The sequence below is a fragment of the Brugia malayi genome (genome assembly GCF_000002995.4).
Source record: "Brugia malayi strain FR3 genome assembly, contig: Bm_v4_Chr3_scaffold_001, whole genome shotgun sequence".
In the NCBI taxonomy this organism is placed as follows: Eukaryota; Metazoa; Nematoda; class Chromadorea; order Rhabditida; family Onchocercidae; genus Brugia; species Brugia malayi.
In genome coordinates this window covers 2,620,260-2,637,022 of record NW_025062477.1, presented here as the reverse complement: position 1 = coordinate 2,637,022, position 16,763 = coordinate 2,620,260, and the positions used below count along the sequence as shown (strand labels likewise).

At 35.0% G+C, this 16,763-nt stretch overlaps 6 protein-coding genes across 9 annotated transcripts; 3 read left to right on the top strand and 3 right to left on the bottom strand.

The window, feature by feature from the left end:
- Positions 1-196: 196 nt before the first annotated feature.
- Bm8921 (DEK protein, putative) lies at positions 197-2,991 on the top strand (the record flags this gene model as incomplete). Its single annotated transcript, XM_001894291.1, has 9 exons — positions 197-232; positions 418-688; positions 872-1,015; positions 1,278-1,465; positions 1,734-1,790; positions 1,919-2,045; positions 2,123-2,313; positions 2,433-2,549; positions 2,896-2,991. The coding sequence occupies 9 exons, from the start codon at positions 197-199 to the stop codon at positions 2,989-2,991; spliced, it is 1,227 nt and encodes a 408-aa protein (XP_001894326.1).
- Positions 2,992-4,114: 1,123 nt separating this feature from the next.
- On the bottom strand, positions 4,115-6,021 carry Bma-ubxn-1 (UBX domain containing protein; the record flags this gene model as incomplete). Of its 2 annotated transcripts, XM_001894290.2 has the most annotated exons (7): positions 4,115-4,161; positions 4,230-4,374; positions 4,587-4,799; positions 4,866-4,973; positions 5,073-5,274; positions 5,592-5,807; positions 5,972-6,021. In XM_001894290.2, 7 exons carry the CDS (start codon positions 6,019-6,021, stop codon positions 4,115-4,117), a joined length of 981 nt encoding a protein of 326 aa, XP_001894325.1. The 2 variants fall into 2 exon arrangements, with proteins under 2 accessions (XP_001894325.1, XP_042935726.1); XM_043079792.1 differs by lacking the exon at positions 4,230-4,374 and having other exon boundaries at positions 4,156-4,161.
- A 1,262-nt stretch (positions 6,022-7,283) lies between these two features.
- Positions 7,284-8,549, bottom strand: Bm8920 (Uncharacterized protein; the record flags this gene model as incomplete). Its single annotated transcript, XM_001894289.2, has 5 exons — positions 7,284-7,370; positions 7,579-7,667; positions 7,786-7,864; positions 7,951-8,135; positions 8,447-8,549. The coding sequence occupies 5 exons, from the start codon at positions 8,547-8,549 to the stop codon at positions 7,284-7,286; spliced, it is 543 nt and encodes a 180-aa protein (XP_001894324.1).
- Positions 8,550-9,277: 728 nt separating this feature from the next.
- On the top strand, positions 9,278-11,500 carry Bma-rpl-4 (60S ribosomal protein L4, putative; the record flags this gene model as incomplete). 2 transcript variants are annotated; one of them, XM_043079791.1, is made up of 6 exons in its annotated part: positions 9,278-9,295; positions 9,468-9,648; positions 9,973-10,115; positions 10,301-10,528; positions 10,638-11,174; positions 11,423-11,500. In XM_043079791.1, the coding sequence occupies 6 exons, from the start codon at positions 9,278-9,280 to the stop codon at positions 11,498-11,500; spliced, it is 1,185 nt and encodes a 394-aa protein (XP_042935725.1). The 2 variants fall into 2 exon arrangements, with proteins under 2 accessions (XP_042935725.1, XP_001894323.2); XM_001894288.2 differs by lacking the exon at positions 9,278-9,295 and having other exon boundaries at positions 9,477-9,648.
- A 524-nt stretch (positions 11,501-12,024) lies between these two features.
- Bma-lmd-2 lies at positions 12,025-13,316 on the bottom strand (the record flags this gene model as incomplete). Of its 2 annotated transcripts, XM_001894287.2 has the most annotated exons (3): positions 12,025-12,139; positions 12,453-12,727; positions 13,149-13,316. In XM_001894287.2, 3 exons carry the CDS (start codon positions 13,314-13,316, stop codon positions 12,025-12,027), a joined length of 558 nt encoding a protein of 185 aa, XP_001894322.1. The 2 variants fall into 2 exon arrangements, with proteins under 2 accessions (XP_001894322.1, XP_042935724.1); XM_043079790.1 differs by lacking the exon at positions 13,149-13,316.
- A 938-nt stretch (positions 13,317-14,254) lies between these two features.
- Positions 14,255-16,379, top strand: Bm8919 (RNA recognition motif domain containing protein; the record flags this gene model as incomplete). Its single annotated transcript, XM_001894286.2, has 7 exons — positions 14,255-14,313; positions 14,398-14,538; positions 14,696-14,809; positions 15,040-15,159; positions 15,247-15,321; positions 16,108-16,146; positions 16,325-16,379. The coding sequence occupies 7 exons, from the start codon at positions 14,255-14,257 to the stop codon at positions 16,377-16,379; spliced, it is 603 nt and encodes a 200-aa protein (XP_001894321.1).
- Between the last annotated feature and the right edge of the window lie 384 nt (positions 16,380-16,763).

Sequence of the window (16,763 nt, the reverse complement as noted above, 5' to 3'; positions counted from 1 at the left end):
TGTGGTATATCTGAGATTGGCTATTAGACACTTCGCTATTTTTTGCTCCTTTTCTATTTACCACTATTTATACATTGTAATTACTGGTAACCTCATAACCTCATGATAAATCAATTTAACTTTTTCTTCGTACTAATTCGGTCTACTCATGTTTTTGCAGTTTGCGAGGTAGTCTTAATAAGTCGTATGTACGTCAATGGCTGATGAATATAAAGAAGAAGCTAGCGATCGGGTAAGAATGTGTTTATTCATCATTTTGGATAAGATTTCATAAATAAAATTATGAACAGCATGAAATCTATTTACTTTTTTTTGGTACGGAATGTTTTCATGCATTTCCCAAGTATACTTTTTTTACTACCATTTTGTTCTATATTTGTATTTCAGTAGTCAGGGTTTACTTCTTGGTTATTTTAGACGAAAAAGGAAGAGAAATCGAAAGATGAAGGTGATGAAGAGGAAATAGTTGATGGTCGAAAAGAAGAGGGGACAGTGGCCGATGTTAAAAAAGATGAAATGAATGTTGAAAGAAAGAATGAAGGAAGCACTGAAATAAAGGAAGAGGCAACGTCGGAATCATTTACTGAAAATCTGAACAAAAGTGGCAGTGAAATGAATACTACTGGTAATGATATGGAGGAAACCACAGGAATGGTCAGAGAAGAAAAACCGAAACCTATAAAAAGAGGTTCGTTTTTAGGACAATGATCGAACATGATGGTCATTATAGTTGAGTTGAGACAGTTGTTATAATGATGATGATAAGTTGATAAGTTAGTATGCTGGTTATAAATATGAAATTATACACGAATCTTCTCTATTAAAATTATGAACATAATAGGCTGCTTTGCTAATGGTATCGAATTTATAGGTCTCCTTGATGAGCCAGTTGTAAGAGAGGGAAAAAGACAGCGCCATGCAGTGGAACGATTAGCAGCAGTTTCGTCTCCATCTTCAAGGAAAACATCCCTGGACGCAGTTGGGTCAGGAACTTGTCTTGGAGACATTGAATTCGGTAAATTTTGTTTAGAGAGCACTGCTGAAATTGTGGTAATTGCAAGAATGTTGTAATTAGGGTGGTGCAGTGACATAATTTGACATAATATAATTTTATGTCAACTTTCACTATTTAACTATTTTCGCGCGTCTATGTTTTTCTCTAGGAGGAAAATATAACTTCAGGAATATCGAGATTTTAGTATTTTTCCTAGTGGTCTTGTTTGTGAGTTTGACATTTCCTTCATTTGATATTTTGTTTAATACTTTTCATTTTTTAGTGAATAATGGCATTTCTAAAGCGCAAAATGAGACATTAAAATGGCTTCACAGGCTATGTTACGGCACACCTGGGACAGCAACGTCAAGAAAAAGAGATCTTAGAAGATTTAACGGTTTTGCATTTGATGAAAAGAGTGCTGATTTCGACAAGAAGAAGGCAACGGCAATGAAGTTTACAAATAATGAGGTGCTCAGTCAGGAATTTTAATAACTTGAGAAACTTGGTATTCATGGCATAAAGATTTTGTACACCATGCACAGACGTCCAACTGATAGGTTGAAATAGTACAGTAGCTTTCCGATAGAAGCTCGTGGTCTCGGTTCTTAAAACTGAAATCTGCATGACAGTAATCATGGGTTTTCGTGGAAGCAATCTACTATTATTTATCATTACTGAGAAATTTATTAAAATAGTAAAAAATTTTTTTCAATGAATAAAGTTTTTACCTTTTCAGTTACATATGATTGGAAGGATTTTGGGTTCCGAGAGAGGACATACAAAAGAAGAAGCAGTAAGTATATTTATTAAATAACAGCTTACATTTTTCGCGATATAAAGCTATATTAATTCATAAAGAGGAAATCGTGATTGGAGATTTTGTTACAAAATAAGAGGATATTTCACGCAAGTTTATTTAAGGTGATGAATGTCCTTCATTTCTTGCAAAAACCGGAAGATAAGGGCAGAAAGGTCACCTCAGCAAAGAAGCGAAGAAGCTCTTCAAAATCGACGGGGAAAAGAGCAAAAAAAAGCAATGAAGAGAAAGGTATCTGTCATGCTTTTGCAAATGAGGTGGAAGTAAATGGTTGTATTTTTTGAAGCCATTTTGTAAAATTTTTGTAGGAAATAAGAAAAACATAAAAAAATCAAAGGAAGAATCAAGTGAGGATGACGACGCTGGTCAAAGCGGAGAGGAATCTAGCGGTGATGGAGATATTGAAGAGAAGAAATCGACAAGCACAACAGAAAGTCGTTCTGAAAGGATGAAGAGTTCAACCAAATTAGCTTCTGTTTCCAAAAGCACTGTGGCAAAGGTTTGCTTTGAATTTTTATTTTAACTGGTCACATTTCTTGCGTCATAATTGGAATTAGTGTTTAGAATTTCTTATATCAATATCAAAAAGAAGAGTGTAAATGTTTCGCTGATATTAAGGATGACTCGTCGTGGGGTGATGGTGGACCTTCAAATGCAGAGGTGGAAACTACTATCAACGAAATTCTGCGTTCTGTGGATCTTGTTAATTGTACAATGAAACAGATGTGTGAAAGGGTAGGGATTTCGACTGTTGAAACACAGAGCTAATTGGCGCTATGTGGTTTAGAATATCTTAAAGAGAAATCTTATGAAATAAATGATTAGCATTCTAAGTTGACTAAAGGTTCTGTTAGAAGGTTTTTTATTAACGTTAACCATAGAATCAGTAATTGATGTACAGGGTAATATGCTTTAAAACTTTGTTTACATAATACTGATAGTTGAAAGGTCGTCTGACTGCAAATGGGGAGCAGCTGATTCCCCTGTGAAATAACCACTGAATCAGTCCAGTAAGAAGACTGGAACAAGACACTACTACCGCTCTCATTAACTTTCATTTAAAAAATTGCTAAGTTTATAGATTGCGGAAAAATTCCCAAATTTGGATATGGCGACATATAAAGGTGCACTGAAGGAACGCGTGAAAGTGGCTTTAGAGAAAATGGAAGATTCATGAAACTGCTGTCATGTAGCTGATCTCGCAGTTATTGTATTAAAATTTCCAGTTGTTACCTTCAAAGTTTGTTTTTTCGTGGATTTTTTTTATTGCCTCGGCTTTTAATTACGGCCATCTTTAGCTTCAAAATATTAACCTCATTGCGCATTTTCCCCATCTTAATTACGGAAATTGTCTCCTTTATTTTTAAATAACAGAAGGTATATAACTTTCTAACATTTGTGTCATTCGCACTTATCTTAAATTCATTGTCAAATCATTAAACTGTATCAGTTTGTGTCATATTTAAGATGATATCACCTGAATTGTACCACTACCAGATTACTTTTAAAAACACCACCATGTTTAGTATCTAACTCAAATGTTTTTGAATGGAGAATTGTTAATTCCATGAGTGCTTAGCTTTTAGTTTCACTTTTAATGACACTGAGCAACTTTACATTGAGTAACGTATGAATATTTTGTATTTTTGAAATAGAGGTATCAAAATAATTGGTTTACTCTGCCGGACAAAGTCGGCATCATTCCGATATATTATTCCACTTCATTGTAATTAAGCGGTTTTTCTAGATTTTTGCCTCTATAGCATCAAATTATTGATCCCACTAACTCAAGCATAATTTATGGACACAAAGTAGAATCGGCATCTTACGATATCGAGACTTCAGCTGTAAGAATGAAGCCAATCTACTCTTTCAAGGCGTTTCAGCATATTTGGGAATATCGGTGTGCCAGTGAAGATCAAGTTGAGAAGAGGAAGCTGGTTTATAAGGGACACAGAAATACCAGGAAAGGAAATGCAAAATTTTGTGATGGATGAAGTAATTGTCCGATATTTTTGAGAATACTGTAGATGCATTGACTATTTTTTTTAGTGTTAGATGTATTCATTACCAATGTACATTAAAAAAATCGTAATGATTCATGATTTTGTTTTCAAAACAGCAGACGATTCCGGAATGGTTACAGCTGGTATTCGTCATAAATTAAAAAACAGATCCTATGGTAGTATTTTTGCTAAACATAAGCAAAACAATTAAATTACTTGCGGAGTGTGCGTTCAACAAGTTGGTCAATTCTCACAGTGGTTGCTTACATCATCTGCGAGGTGAGTGGAAAAAATTTAGCGAGTAGTGCGTGTAACAACCATGTTTGCAGAAGGCATCAACCCTGAAAATCCCAGTTGAAACTACACGAGCAATGTAGACATGCTTTACGAATAACATTTAAAAACGTACCTAGGACTTTGATAGATGCTTCCATATCTTCATCGGTAAATATTTTACGTGGAAATGGAGTCATAAGGGTAAACGGCACACCGCCCATTGCATCCTTGCAATGCATTTCTACCCATAGACGTACATGAGACAATGGTTCATCTGGCTACAAAGTGATGTTATTACTTGCAATACTCTTTGGCACATCTTTACACGATTGCTGTACTTCAATATTGTGAATTCATTGAAAGTCCAATCGAAGAAGTGTAACGAAATTATAATTCCAGAAATATGTGTGCCATACAGTTACTAAGCTTCAACCAAACTAAATCCCATGATTGCTCGTATATCACCACCATGTTAGAAAATTAAACTTACTTTAAACTTTTCCTTGATGGTTGATCCATTAAGTAATCGTACTTGTATTTGGCAATAATCAACATCCTTTACTGGAGGCGCTTCATTTACAGCAGACAGTGGTGAATAAATCTCCAGTGTTGTTGACTGCGGCTGTTTCAGTTGTTCAGCTAGCTTACGAGCTTCTCGATCCAAACGAATTTGTTCCAAAACACGTTTACGTGCTTCCATTTCCTTAACAAATAATTTAATTTCTAACATTATAGTTTCCATCCAAAACTTTTTTTTTCAAGGTCTTACTTCACGCTTTTCACGTTTCTTTTCTTCCAATATTTTCCTCATTTCCATTTCTTTTCTTTCTTCTTCCATTTTTGCCATTGATTTCCCCTCTAGACGACGACGTTTTTCCTATAATTGCTTTTTTCTATTATAATGATTATCCAAAGGACTGAGGAGACTTAATTTCGAGCAAATTATTCTTGAAAGCCAATGAGAAGAAATACCAACTTTCTCCAGCGTTTCCTTTCTTTCTTCCTCTTCCTTCTTTGCTCTTGCTTCTTTCAATTTCTTTTGCAACGCTGTTATTCTTTCTTTCTTTTCTTCTTCTGTTAACGGCTTCACAGTTTCCGTTGATTCACTAAATGCTTCATGTTTTGTACGTGCTGCATGGAACATAACAGCTTGGTCGTCGGCTAATTGTTTTCCACATCTAAAAAGCCTAGCATGTGCGCCTGCATGTCAAGCAATCACCCACCTGTCGTACGACACTTCGAACGTTAGATGCTTATGAATTGAATTCATGGAAAAGAAAGAACTTACATGCATCACCTGACTGGAATACCGGTCACTAAAGCGGTGAGTACTGATAAAATCTGTCCAAGTATGTCTCTTAACTACAGAAATACGTTTCTTTGACTAATATATCTGCTGTTACTCTTTAATATCTCTCTTCTCCCTTACATTTCATCTTGTCTACTGTAGTCAGTCATTCAACATTATGTGTGGAAATTTTTCAAACATGCATACACATCACATTTGAATGACATTGCTTGCTGTGCTTCAGTAGATGATGGTTTCGATGGTTCCTCTTCTTCAGCAAATTCAATAATCGAACTTTCCTCTTCCGGCAATTGTGGCTCAATAGGTTTCGCCGGATTTATATCATCATCCTTCTGATGGGCCGCAATCCACTCCACTGCCTCAATCAACCCTGCCTCACCGGTTTCTCGTAACGCTTTTTCGCTAAAATCAATAACTGTAGCATGAAGTTCCAATGAATCTTGCACATTTTTTTTTTTTTCAACAATTTGCATATTTATTTCCTCATTTATTTCCTCATTTATTTATTTTCCTCATATTATGGAATAACTACAAAAATGGATTTTTTAAAAAGAATAAAAGCATACGCAACATCGTGAGGGAAACCCATCTCTTCCAGTTGATCCAGCATCGACATTTCCTATACAGTAGTAATTTACTTTGCAAAGCCATTCACTTCATTAAGCAGAAAAACTCAATGCAAAATTAATTTACAAGAGAAAGTCAAAGACTAAAACAGCAGCAGCCGACGAGCTTATCAAAATAGCAATAGTGTTTTGTGCCATATTCATACGTTATATGCCCAAAAACACCGATACTGATACCTCCTAACACAAGTTAATCTGTTTATATTCACAATCACCCCAGTGCTTACTAATATTGCTTGTGAATACTTGGAAAAGGAATTAAAGAAGAGATATCGAAAATCTCAAATATCCGATTTAGCTATCTCCAAACTACAGCGTACTAACACGATGTATGGATGATGCACTATGACATTATTCACTGTTAAAGAAGCATTTTTAAATAAAAAAAATATTTTATTGGCAAACACATCTGCTGAACAAAGCAAGCCACTTATCAAAGCGACAAGTGGTCTTCAAGCAGCAAATCTAAAAAGTTGCTTTTCATTGACAAATATCTTTAGGGAATAATTATCTTATTGGAATCAATGGCAGTAGTAGGAAATTTTTCATAAAAAATGGAATGAGTTATTAAAGAGAACATGTACCTAATACTATATGTGAATATACACAAAGTGCGTTTATAACTGCATCAATAGAGCAAAAAAGAAGCGCACGTGAAGTAAAAGTAACTAGCGGTTAAGCAATAAAGCTAGAAAAAAATCAGACTAATTCCTTGTAATACTAATTTAATCAGATCAATCCAAATTTAAAGAAAAAAAAAAAATGAAAGACAAGAAAAAATAACGCTACGAAATGGCCCTAACTATGTTCAGAAATGAAAGATTTTAGAGAAACATTAACTTAAGAAAAATATTTATACAAAATCTAGAACTCAAAAAAAAGCGAAATATAAATGTTTCTATATAAAATCATCAAATAAAATCAGACCGATTCACTGAAATTTCTAAAATAAACCAAACTTCCCACGGACTCATATGCAATAATAAATATTTCAGCATAGATCATGGACAATGCTGTTGAGATCTCGAAATAATCACCTAGGCTGAAATAAGCGGTGATACATTACCATTTAAAGCTCTATCTACAGAGGAATTTAGTTATCGTAAATGGGAAACTGCTAAGAAAACTAATACTCAATCAGCTTAATTTCACTTGTCTTTTAGTTGATTCAACAATCACAACTAAATTTACAACACTAATCAAGAAGATCTGCATTTTAAACGTTACCACAAACCTTTCATAGGAAAATAATTTAGACACGTGGTGGGAGCTCAATTCGGGATGAATTATAAACATTGCAGAAATCACAACCGCATTTCTTTAGTTCCCATGCTTCAACCTGAACACAAGAGAAATCTGACGAATAGTTCGAATGATTTTTAAAATGCAGCAAGTTTGGAACACCTTGAATTGAAGAAAATGATTACTGAAATCCATTGAAATATGATATATTATCATAAAACTGTCTGTTCATTTCATAACACTACTTAGTCGTTAATTTTTTATCTTCCGGATAACAGAAATTTTTTACAGCAAAATTTCCTTACTTTAATAAAAGGAGTATCGTTGCTGTTTCCGATATTCTCCAATAAATTAACCACCAACGAACCGTTTTGCAAACGCTCCACTCGGTTCACTGAACATAAGATAAAAAATAAGTACAAATGATAGAAATTTTCCTTCCTATTAAGTTATTCCTTAAAAAAACGAAGTTCACACTATTATCTCTTTAATTTCAATAGATTTGAACCTACTTCTTCCCGCTGCTTTTTGTGTAGAAGTAATCTCAGCCATTAGTGAATGACGCCTCCTTAAGAGATCTTCCTGTCGAGACTGAAACAGACATTTTCTAAGACATAATTTTTGACTCGAAATATGATAAATGGAGATAAGATAAATTAACAAATATGAATTGTTACCAATGGATCAATTGCCATGTCTTCTACCGCCATATTTAACATTTTTTCTACCGTTTCTTGACCGCGCCGAACTGCAGCCTCCAAGATAGCAATATCTTTCTTTAATTGAGTTAGTCTCTTAGTTCTAATCGCATTATCTGTTAATTTTTCATCAGCATCATCATCTAGTCGTTGTCTCTTCGGTTCTAAAAGAATAATTCCTGAACGCTTCTTCCTAATTCAATTTTCTTTTCCTGGAAATGAATGGTCCAGTTTAATCTAATAAGATTTAATTTACAAGTAGTGACTATATTTGCTTTAACTCATATCCGTTTCTGTAAGCAACAAAAAACAGCCTTTTGGAATATACATCAAAAATATACATGAATTTTCAGGAAAACAAAAAATTATACCATAATTTCCCTCATTAAGTTTGTAAATGCATCTCTTAATAGTTTTTGGACAATCAAAAAAAGAACTGAAGCAGATACTTCAGTTCTTTTTTTGCGATACTAACCAGTAGAAGAATCAGTGCATTCAGGTCTTTCATGCTGAGTCAATAAACTTGACGTGCAATCCATCTCTTCGTCCATAGTGATCCCTGCTGATATAACTTCCATATGAACGAAAATAGCCTACGTCTTTGAAATATTTTCCCTTAAATGAATGGTAGTGAAAAACGGATTACACAAGAGATAATTTATTGAACGTTTTCAATCACATCATAATTTTTCACGCAAACTATACATCGCTAATTATAATTATAAGCATACATGGTAAAATATATTTTGCACATTTGACTAGCACATTTACCTACGCATATCTTTACAGTTCTAACTTTAACTTAGATCATTTCTAATCATTCATAACACTACACTTTCTCATCCAACACAACATCTCTCCTTCAAATCACCCATCCACTACTGCCAGTCCTAATCAACACTTACGAATATGAACGAACCAACAATCCGAACTATGTAAAGACGAAGTTTGTAATGCATAATCAACTTTTGCAGCCTTATATCGTCTGATTAAGTTTAGGTCTCTAAGTGGTACAGCTATTATGTGGTAGAGAATGATGTGTTGGAGTTGTGTTTACTGATTAATATTTTGATATTAATGCTTAGAATTCTTATGTTATCTCAGTATTGACCTACTATATTCTCTTTATTGACCAAGAAAACCAAGGATAATGGGTTTCTTATATGCAACGAAGCTGTGAAGGCACTATTTTGTAGACTGTTTTTGTAGATTAGTTACATTTAAAGCATCACTAGTGTGAGAATTTTATTGTATTGTTTGTCTTCAGTTATGTGTTTCATATATTTGTAATGTATTTAATAGATGAATGATAGCATATTATGCTGTATATTCGAAAAATGTAATAAGTTAGATGTGTTGCTAGATACTATATGTTAGGGATAAAAAGAGAAATTTAAAAAAAATAAAAGAAAGTTAGATGTATATTAGATGTTGATAACTTTTTATTATTTTTTTCTTGCATGCAGGTTTTTTAAAAAATTTTTCTATTATTTTAGAGAGGTGCTATGAGTGCCCGCCCATTGGTAACCGTCTATAATGATAAAAGCGAACCGACCGATACTCAGATCAGGCTACCCGGCGTTTTTCGCGCACCGTTACGTCCAGATATTGTTTCCTTTGTACACGATCAAATAAGGAAGAACAAACGCCAGCCATATGCCGTCTCAGTTGAAGCTGGTTTGGTTGTTTCCTTTTTTTTTTCTTCATTTATTTTAATATATCGCTTTACTAAGACTACACAGTTGTGCGATGAATATTTCATAAGCTCCAAGTGAGATGATTTTATGAGTGCTGATTTAGGACGTTCTATTTTTGTGAAGAAGATAACGGTAAAGGAATCTAGTTTAGTTGCTAAACATCCGTTGCTTAAAATATGTACAGTCGGCAGTTGTAGAGGCAAGATTAAGTTAATGGTAGTTATTATCTTCCACAAAGTCTAAAATATAGAATTTTCCACGGAGTGACTTATTTTAGTAAATTTCAACATTTTGGTATGTTTAGGGCATCAAACTTCGGCTGAATCATGGGGTACAGGTCGTGCGGTAGCTAGAATTCCGCGTGTACGAGGTGGTGGTACGCATCGTTCTGGACAGGGTGCATTTGGTAACATGTGCCGTGGTGGACGTATGTTTGCACCGACTAAGGTTCGCTTCTGGTTTTTAATTTGTACTGTTGTGATTGGCAGAGCAACTTCAAAGGCTTCGATCTACATCCTTTGATTTTGTTTTATAGTATTTTGAATTTATTTTGTAATATTTTCCTGGACGGCTGTTTTTTAAAACTCGTAATTGATATGTAAACTTTTGGTAAATTAATTGTCAATTTTTAGGTATTCCGACGTTGGCATCGTCGTGTTAATGTTGCACAAAAACGTTATGCTATGGTTTCAGCAATAGCTGCTTCGGGTATTCCAGCTCTCGTGCAAGCTCGTGGACACATCATTGACCAAATACCTGAAGTCCCATTTGTTGTTGTTGATAAGGTGGAGAGCTTCAAGAAGACAAAAGAAGCTGTTTCATTTCTTCGTCGTTCACATTTTTGGGCTGATATCGAGAAAGTTAGTTTCCACATGAAGCTTTTGTTCAAGTAAGGAAAGAAGCTAATCATTGAAACTAACATTTCACCAACATAGAGGATTTGCAACAGAACATCACATGTTTTTTTAGGTTTACAACTCGAAACGTAACCGTGCTGGTAAGGGGAAAGGACGCAACCGTCGCTACAAAGCTAAGTTGGGTCCTCTTGTTGTGTACAATCAGGATAATGGTGTTGTTAAAGCTTTTCGAAATATCCCTGGTGTTCATTTGCTTCCAGTTGACAAACTTAATTTGTTGAAAGTCGCACCTGGTGGCCATCTCGGACGTTTAATCATCTGGACGGAATCTGCGTTCCGTAAATTGAATCGTATCTACGGAACGGAAACTCGCAAAGCTGTTGCCAAGGCTAAGTTCGTCATGCCGACAGCAAAAATGGCGAATGCCGATTTCTCACGACTGATCCGGTCCGAAGAAATTGTGAAGGCCATTCGAGAGAAAAAGAAAAAGATATTTAAGGTCAGGGCTTCAAGGATGCATCGCAATCCATTGAAAAAATCGGCAATCATGGTCAAGTTGAATCCATATGCAGCAGTACTGAAACGTACCGCTGTTTTGACCAATCGTAGACGGCTTGGAACGCAACATCCGTTTGAAGAAAAGATTCAGGTAATGGTTCTTCTTATTTCCAGTGACATCTATGTATCTGTTGGTATTCAAAACAACATCTGAATTAGATGGGATAACTCCATAGGGAATCATAAGCCTTAGCCTAAGTGGGAGTTTGAGTGGTTAATTCTCTGAGGAACGCAGTAGAATGGTTAATCTGGAAGCAATAGCTCCTATTAGATGTACCCTTATTTGATTGACTATAAAAATTATGAAAAGAGTCTTTTATTATTCATTATACATTTCAGATTTCACGTCGGAAAGAGTTCAAGAAAAAGGCTGCTCGGAAGACGACGGCTGCTCAGAAAACACCGGCTCCAAAGTAAAGACGTATTTAGTGATTATCATTAATTTGTTATACATCGTTGGATAAATTTTCACGTAAATGTAGGGGAGTCAACAATTTATAGTAATATATTCATAATAAAATCATGGGAAATGCTGATTCAGGTAAAATGATATTGAATATTACAACTCTATGATAATCTAATTTGAAAGAAGAGCTATGGCGCTTATTAGAACTCAAGATAATGGTTTGCGGATAATTCCCGCTGATTGGTGAGTTCACAATATAGTACTATTCCAATACCAACAAAGATGCGAAGATTTGAGATTACAGAATTTGATTTGTCCCACAAGAGATCAGAAATAGTGGTAATAAAAAAACGAAGGAAACTTGAATCGCATACGACTTTGTAGGAACTCCATGTACACTGTGAGCATACAATTTCCTGGTAATTAGTAAAGCAACTGGCGAACATGGCACATCTGTATGGATATAAGGAGTACATACAATACCTGATAAAACAGGAATAACAATGCCTCTAAAAAGCACGACAAATACGACTAATTAGTCTTGATAAGCTTCATTTTGAAAACCCGAAGAATGACAATCAAATGAGTGTTCACCGTTCGGCTTACTTCGTGCAAGTTCCATTTTGAAACTTCCAGCGAAGAAATCAGGGCTAAAAAAGGTCTGCTAAAGGAAGACGTGAAAGACTTGCCTTTAAAAAAAAAGTCATTCTTAATATTTGCTGACAGTTCCTTCGTTATTTTAACTGTTGCAGAATACAGGGCGGAAATTCCCTAAGAAAAAAGGACGCACGAATAAGAGTCACTGGATGCATATGTCAAAGGCTGGTAATTTTTGAAAGACGCCCCAGCGGGTGACAATTTGGAAAAAAAAGTGCAATCAGAATTCTCTAATTTTTTTCTCATCAAATAAAGGGGAAAACTCTTAGATTAATTCCCATCAGTACTAAAAGTCGTCAAACTTACGCCGAATTCTCCGTTAATTTGTGTACAGTATCCGTTGTCTTCCTGATATTCATGTCAATTCTTCTGAAGATGTCTTGTAGGCTTTCTTCGTTGATATCATGCGATTTCTTAGATTCTTCATAGCACCGGTCTTTCTTCACACTTATAGGTCTATCCTTATAGGTCGATGCATGATTTTTCTCAAAAATTTCATCATAGATTGGTATCTCGATATATTCCTTGAGGTAGAGACTTTCATTCGACCAAAGACGATTCAATCGTTTTATTTCGCTCATCTACAATTAATGTTAATATTGCTTAGAAAATAATACGTTCCACGCATTCTGATAGAAATACTAGTTCCTATCTCATCAAAAAGACAAATCATTAAGCTGCTTCATCTAAAATAAAGGAAAAGAAAGTCAGCCAAAGTTAAGAAACGCTAGATACCTCGCTTAAAAGATTTTCGAAGGGAAACACCTATTATACGTAGCTTATTCGAGATGACAAAAAATAAAGTTTTTTACTTCATTTTCTTCTAAATGATTTTCAAAAAAATGTCATAATGTAAATAGCTGAACATTGCTTGACCTTTCCTTTCATCTCAGTGACAAACAAATTCGTAAACAACGATGCACCGAAGTTATAGTCATTTCGCACAATTTCAACTGACCGAAAAATTATTTATAAGAAATAAATTTAATAAGAAATACATACTGAAGTGTTGTATTTCAGAACGAGTCCTTGAAGTGTATCATTCGGTTTAATCTGATGTTGAATGATTGTACGATAAGTTTTTGCGGAAATATGAATATTTGATAAACTGCCGTATCCGCGTGTTCGTTGATAACCACACAAAAATGTGCGCTCATCTTGACCTTCCATTCTTGTGCCACATAGTTAGTGCTTAACAATTTGTAATAGCTAATTAAAACACAAAAATACAAACAATATAATCCAAAACGCTCACATATAACAGTCAAAATTTACACTTAAATTTGCCATATTAATATAAAAAAGTGTCGATCCGAAAAAATTTGCACAATGACTCGCGCACGAATTTAACTAACCATAAATGCATAGCTATAAAAATGCGCCCAACTATTTCCTAGCCGTCATAAATTAGGTTTCTTAGTTCGGAGATAGTGTTGAGTTGTTGGTAGATAGACGGGAGAGGGTTACTAGAGAGTATTGAAATGAGAGATACGAGGGACAGTGGAAGAGAAGTATACAATTTTTTGTCGAATATTAAAATATACAATTTGGTGTGTTGTACTTAGTGACACAAAGAACTGTAAGGTCAACTGGTATCTCTCGGGAATTCTAGTAGACGTAGGATCGATAAGGACAAAATGTGTGCTATTCTCATAATAATGTCAAGTTTAGAGCTAACAGTTAGAGAGGAAATAATAGTGTGAGCTGTAGAAGGAAGTAAAAAATAGTGATGAAGAGATGAGGCAGTGGTTAGCCGCATTGCATTGATTTCTCTCATTGTCCTTTTCACTTTTGCTTTGTCATCGATTGCTTGGTTGTGTGTGGTTTGGATACAAGGAAGGAAGTAATCGTACAGAAATTTTGAGCTTTTTTTAAGGTAGAAATAGGTGTGAACCGATTCATTCTTTCCGGAAAGAAGTCAAGAAATGATTCATTCTTTCCGGAAAGAAGTCATTCCGGAAAGAATGAATCATTTGTTGTGTGTTTGACTCATTCGTTTTAATATTTTTTTCCCTTATGGTACGCAAAAAAAAAAAAATTCATACGTACTGTGTTACTATTTTTTGATGAATGTGTTACTGCTTAAGATAAAAGATATATTTAGGAAGATGGCACCAAGAAAACGTTCTACGTCGAAAACCAGTTCAAGTTCATCATCAACAGAACGGTATATTGATAATAAATCATCATTTGCATAGTTTAATAAAAAAAATAAAAAATAAAAAATGGAAAATTCATTGTTTAATTCCAGATCACGTTCACGAAGTCGTACACGTTCAAAAACCCGAAGCCGCAGTAAAACTTATTCACCAGAACGTGGTGAGGAGGGACGTCTTCATGTGGCGAATATTGATGAGTCAGTACGTGCAAGAGATCTAGAGGAAGCATTTTCGTGAGATTTTTCTTCCCTTTAATATTTATAACATCTATTAACATTTAAGGTAGTTTTAGTCTATGTGATTTTATCCTTATTTCATCCAATCTACTTTTTTGATTTTTATTTACAAACAACTGATACCTTCTCATCACGTATTTTCTTCTGTTTTCAGACGTTTCGGAAAGCTCTCCGAAGTTTGGGTGGCGAGTTATCCACCACTTTTTGCATTTGTGGTATTTAAGAATAAGTCGGATGCAAATGAAGCGTTGGCAGCTCTGAATAACACGTAAGTCGCGATTTGTAATAATTTGTAAAAGAAAAGTCCTTGCTTTGGTTCATTAATGTTTTAGTTGTTTTCTAAAGAGGAGACTTAGTGTTTAAGTTCACAACTTTAGAAAACTAAGTGTCGGATAGCTCACTTTTATGCTTGTACGTGGAATTGTACATCTGCAAGATGTATCATTGGAGTATACCATTCTCATCGGAAGAGCAATTTTCGAAATATTTTCTTTTTAGATACATTCGTAACTGCCGAGTACGCGTATCGGTAGCATTGCCTCGAGTTCGTGCACATGATCGCTATCGCTTTGGTGGTGGTTATGGGGGTGGTTATTACGGTGGTGGTGGTTATGGCAGGTAATTAGTGATATTCTTTATTTTACAGATTATAGTATGGACTGGAGGGGAGGGGAGATTAAGGATGGAGAAAAAATGAATTTTTAGATATGGTGGTTATGGCAGCAGTCGATATGGTGACTATGGACGTTATGGCGGATATGGCCGAGATCGAGATAGACGGTGAGTGTTGCGGAATTTTTTTTAATCTGAATGAAGTAAGAAAACTACAAGAAGGTAGGGGAAGAAAGATAGCTTAGTAAAAGTTATTCAACCACATTTCCCTGAAATATTACCTTTCAGCACTCTAAGATGTCCATTTACTCCGGGATGGGCGGGATATACGAAGGGCTATCCATTAAATTAGTTTGATATAGGCCTGGATGATGGTAAACTTTGGTTGCTTTGTGTGTGATGGAATCATTATGGACAGTGTTGAAACTTTGGTGGTAATTGGTTTGTTGGCTCGGCTCCCTCCGTCGTCCATATTGTTTGGAATGGATGAGCCGAGCTGTGAATTGGTTTTGATGTTGATGGTCCATCATTTTGTGTTTTTGGCATCTTCTGGAATATTGTTGTTGGAAAATGGAGGAAGTGTATGGTGATGGGAATTCTGTAGTGCACGATTCGCAATTCTTTTGAAAATGGTTTTTATTCATTTTTCGGACATTGTGCAACAAATGTGCCATCCATGTTTCAATCATCTGTAAAGGAGGTGCTCTCCTCTTCGCATCACCCACGAAACACATTTTTTCATGCTTTTATTTAGTTCTGTGATTACAATTTGTCTCTTTTTTGTTTTACGAGGTGTAAAAATTGGGCCTTTCAACTCTTTAAGATGTCCATTTAAATGAGTTGTTCGTAAAAGATTGAATTTGGCTTCTTATGTCGTGGAATTTTACTCCAGGATGACAAGGAATTTTACAGTGTGCATCACTGTTTCGCTTAAATAATTCCAACTTTTTGCAGGCGATCACCGCCACGACGAGAACGCGAACGCCGCAGAAGGTATGGTAACGCATATGTTTTTTTTTTTTTTCTTTTTTTTTCGCCTTTATATAGGAAGACGCGGTATGGACGAGGAACAAGAGGCGGAAATTTATCATTCAAAAAAAAAAAGCAAACCTGTAAGCATATTAAAAAAATATTCTATTTTTGATCTTTGACTCTGAAATGCGCTTTACAGGTCCCGTACTCGCTCGCGATCACGTTCACGTTCTTCTTCATCCCACAGTCGTTAAAACATCAGTTCCACAGAGAAATCTGAAATTTTCGAGGTGATGGAATTGCTGCTGACACATATGTCTTAATATGTTTCTGTGTTTGATTTTTAACCTCATGTATCGTTTTTAATTTTTATTCGATTTCTACATCATATGCATAAATCAAACTTTTTAATTCCAGTCAGTACGCAACATCATTCATCATGTGTTTGAGGAATAATTTTTTATGAAGAACTAAATTAATATTTTTAGTATTTGCCAGTATTTGGAGAGCTATATATATAACATGGATGGGTTTGAGTGATATTTAGGCAGTTGCTAGTATATTGGATAAAATGCTTTTGTGGAAGCTTTGATAATTTTAACTGCTAATATTTTTTTAAATAAGGGTAAGCCAGATTA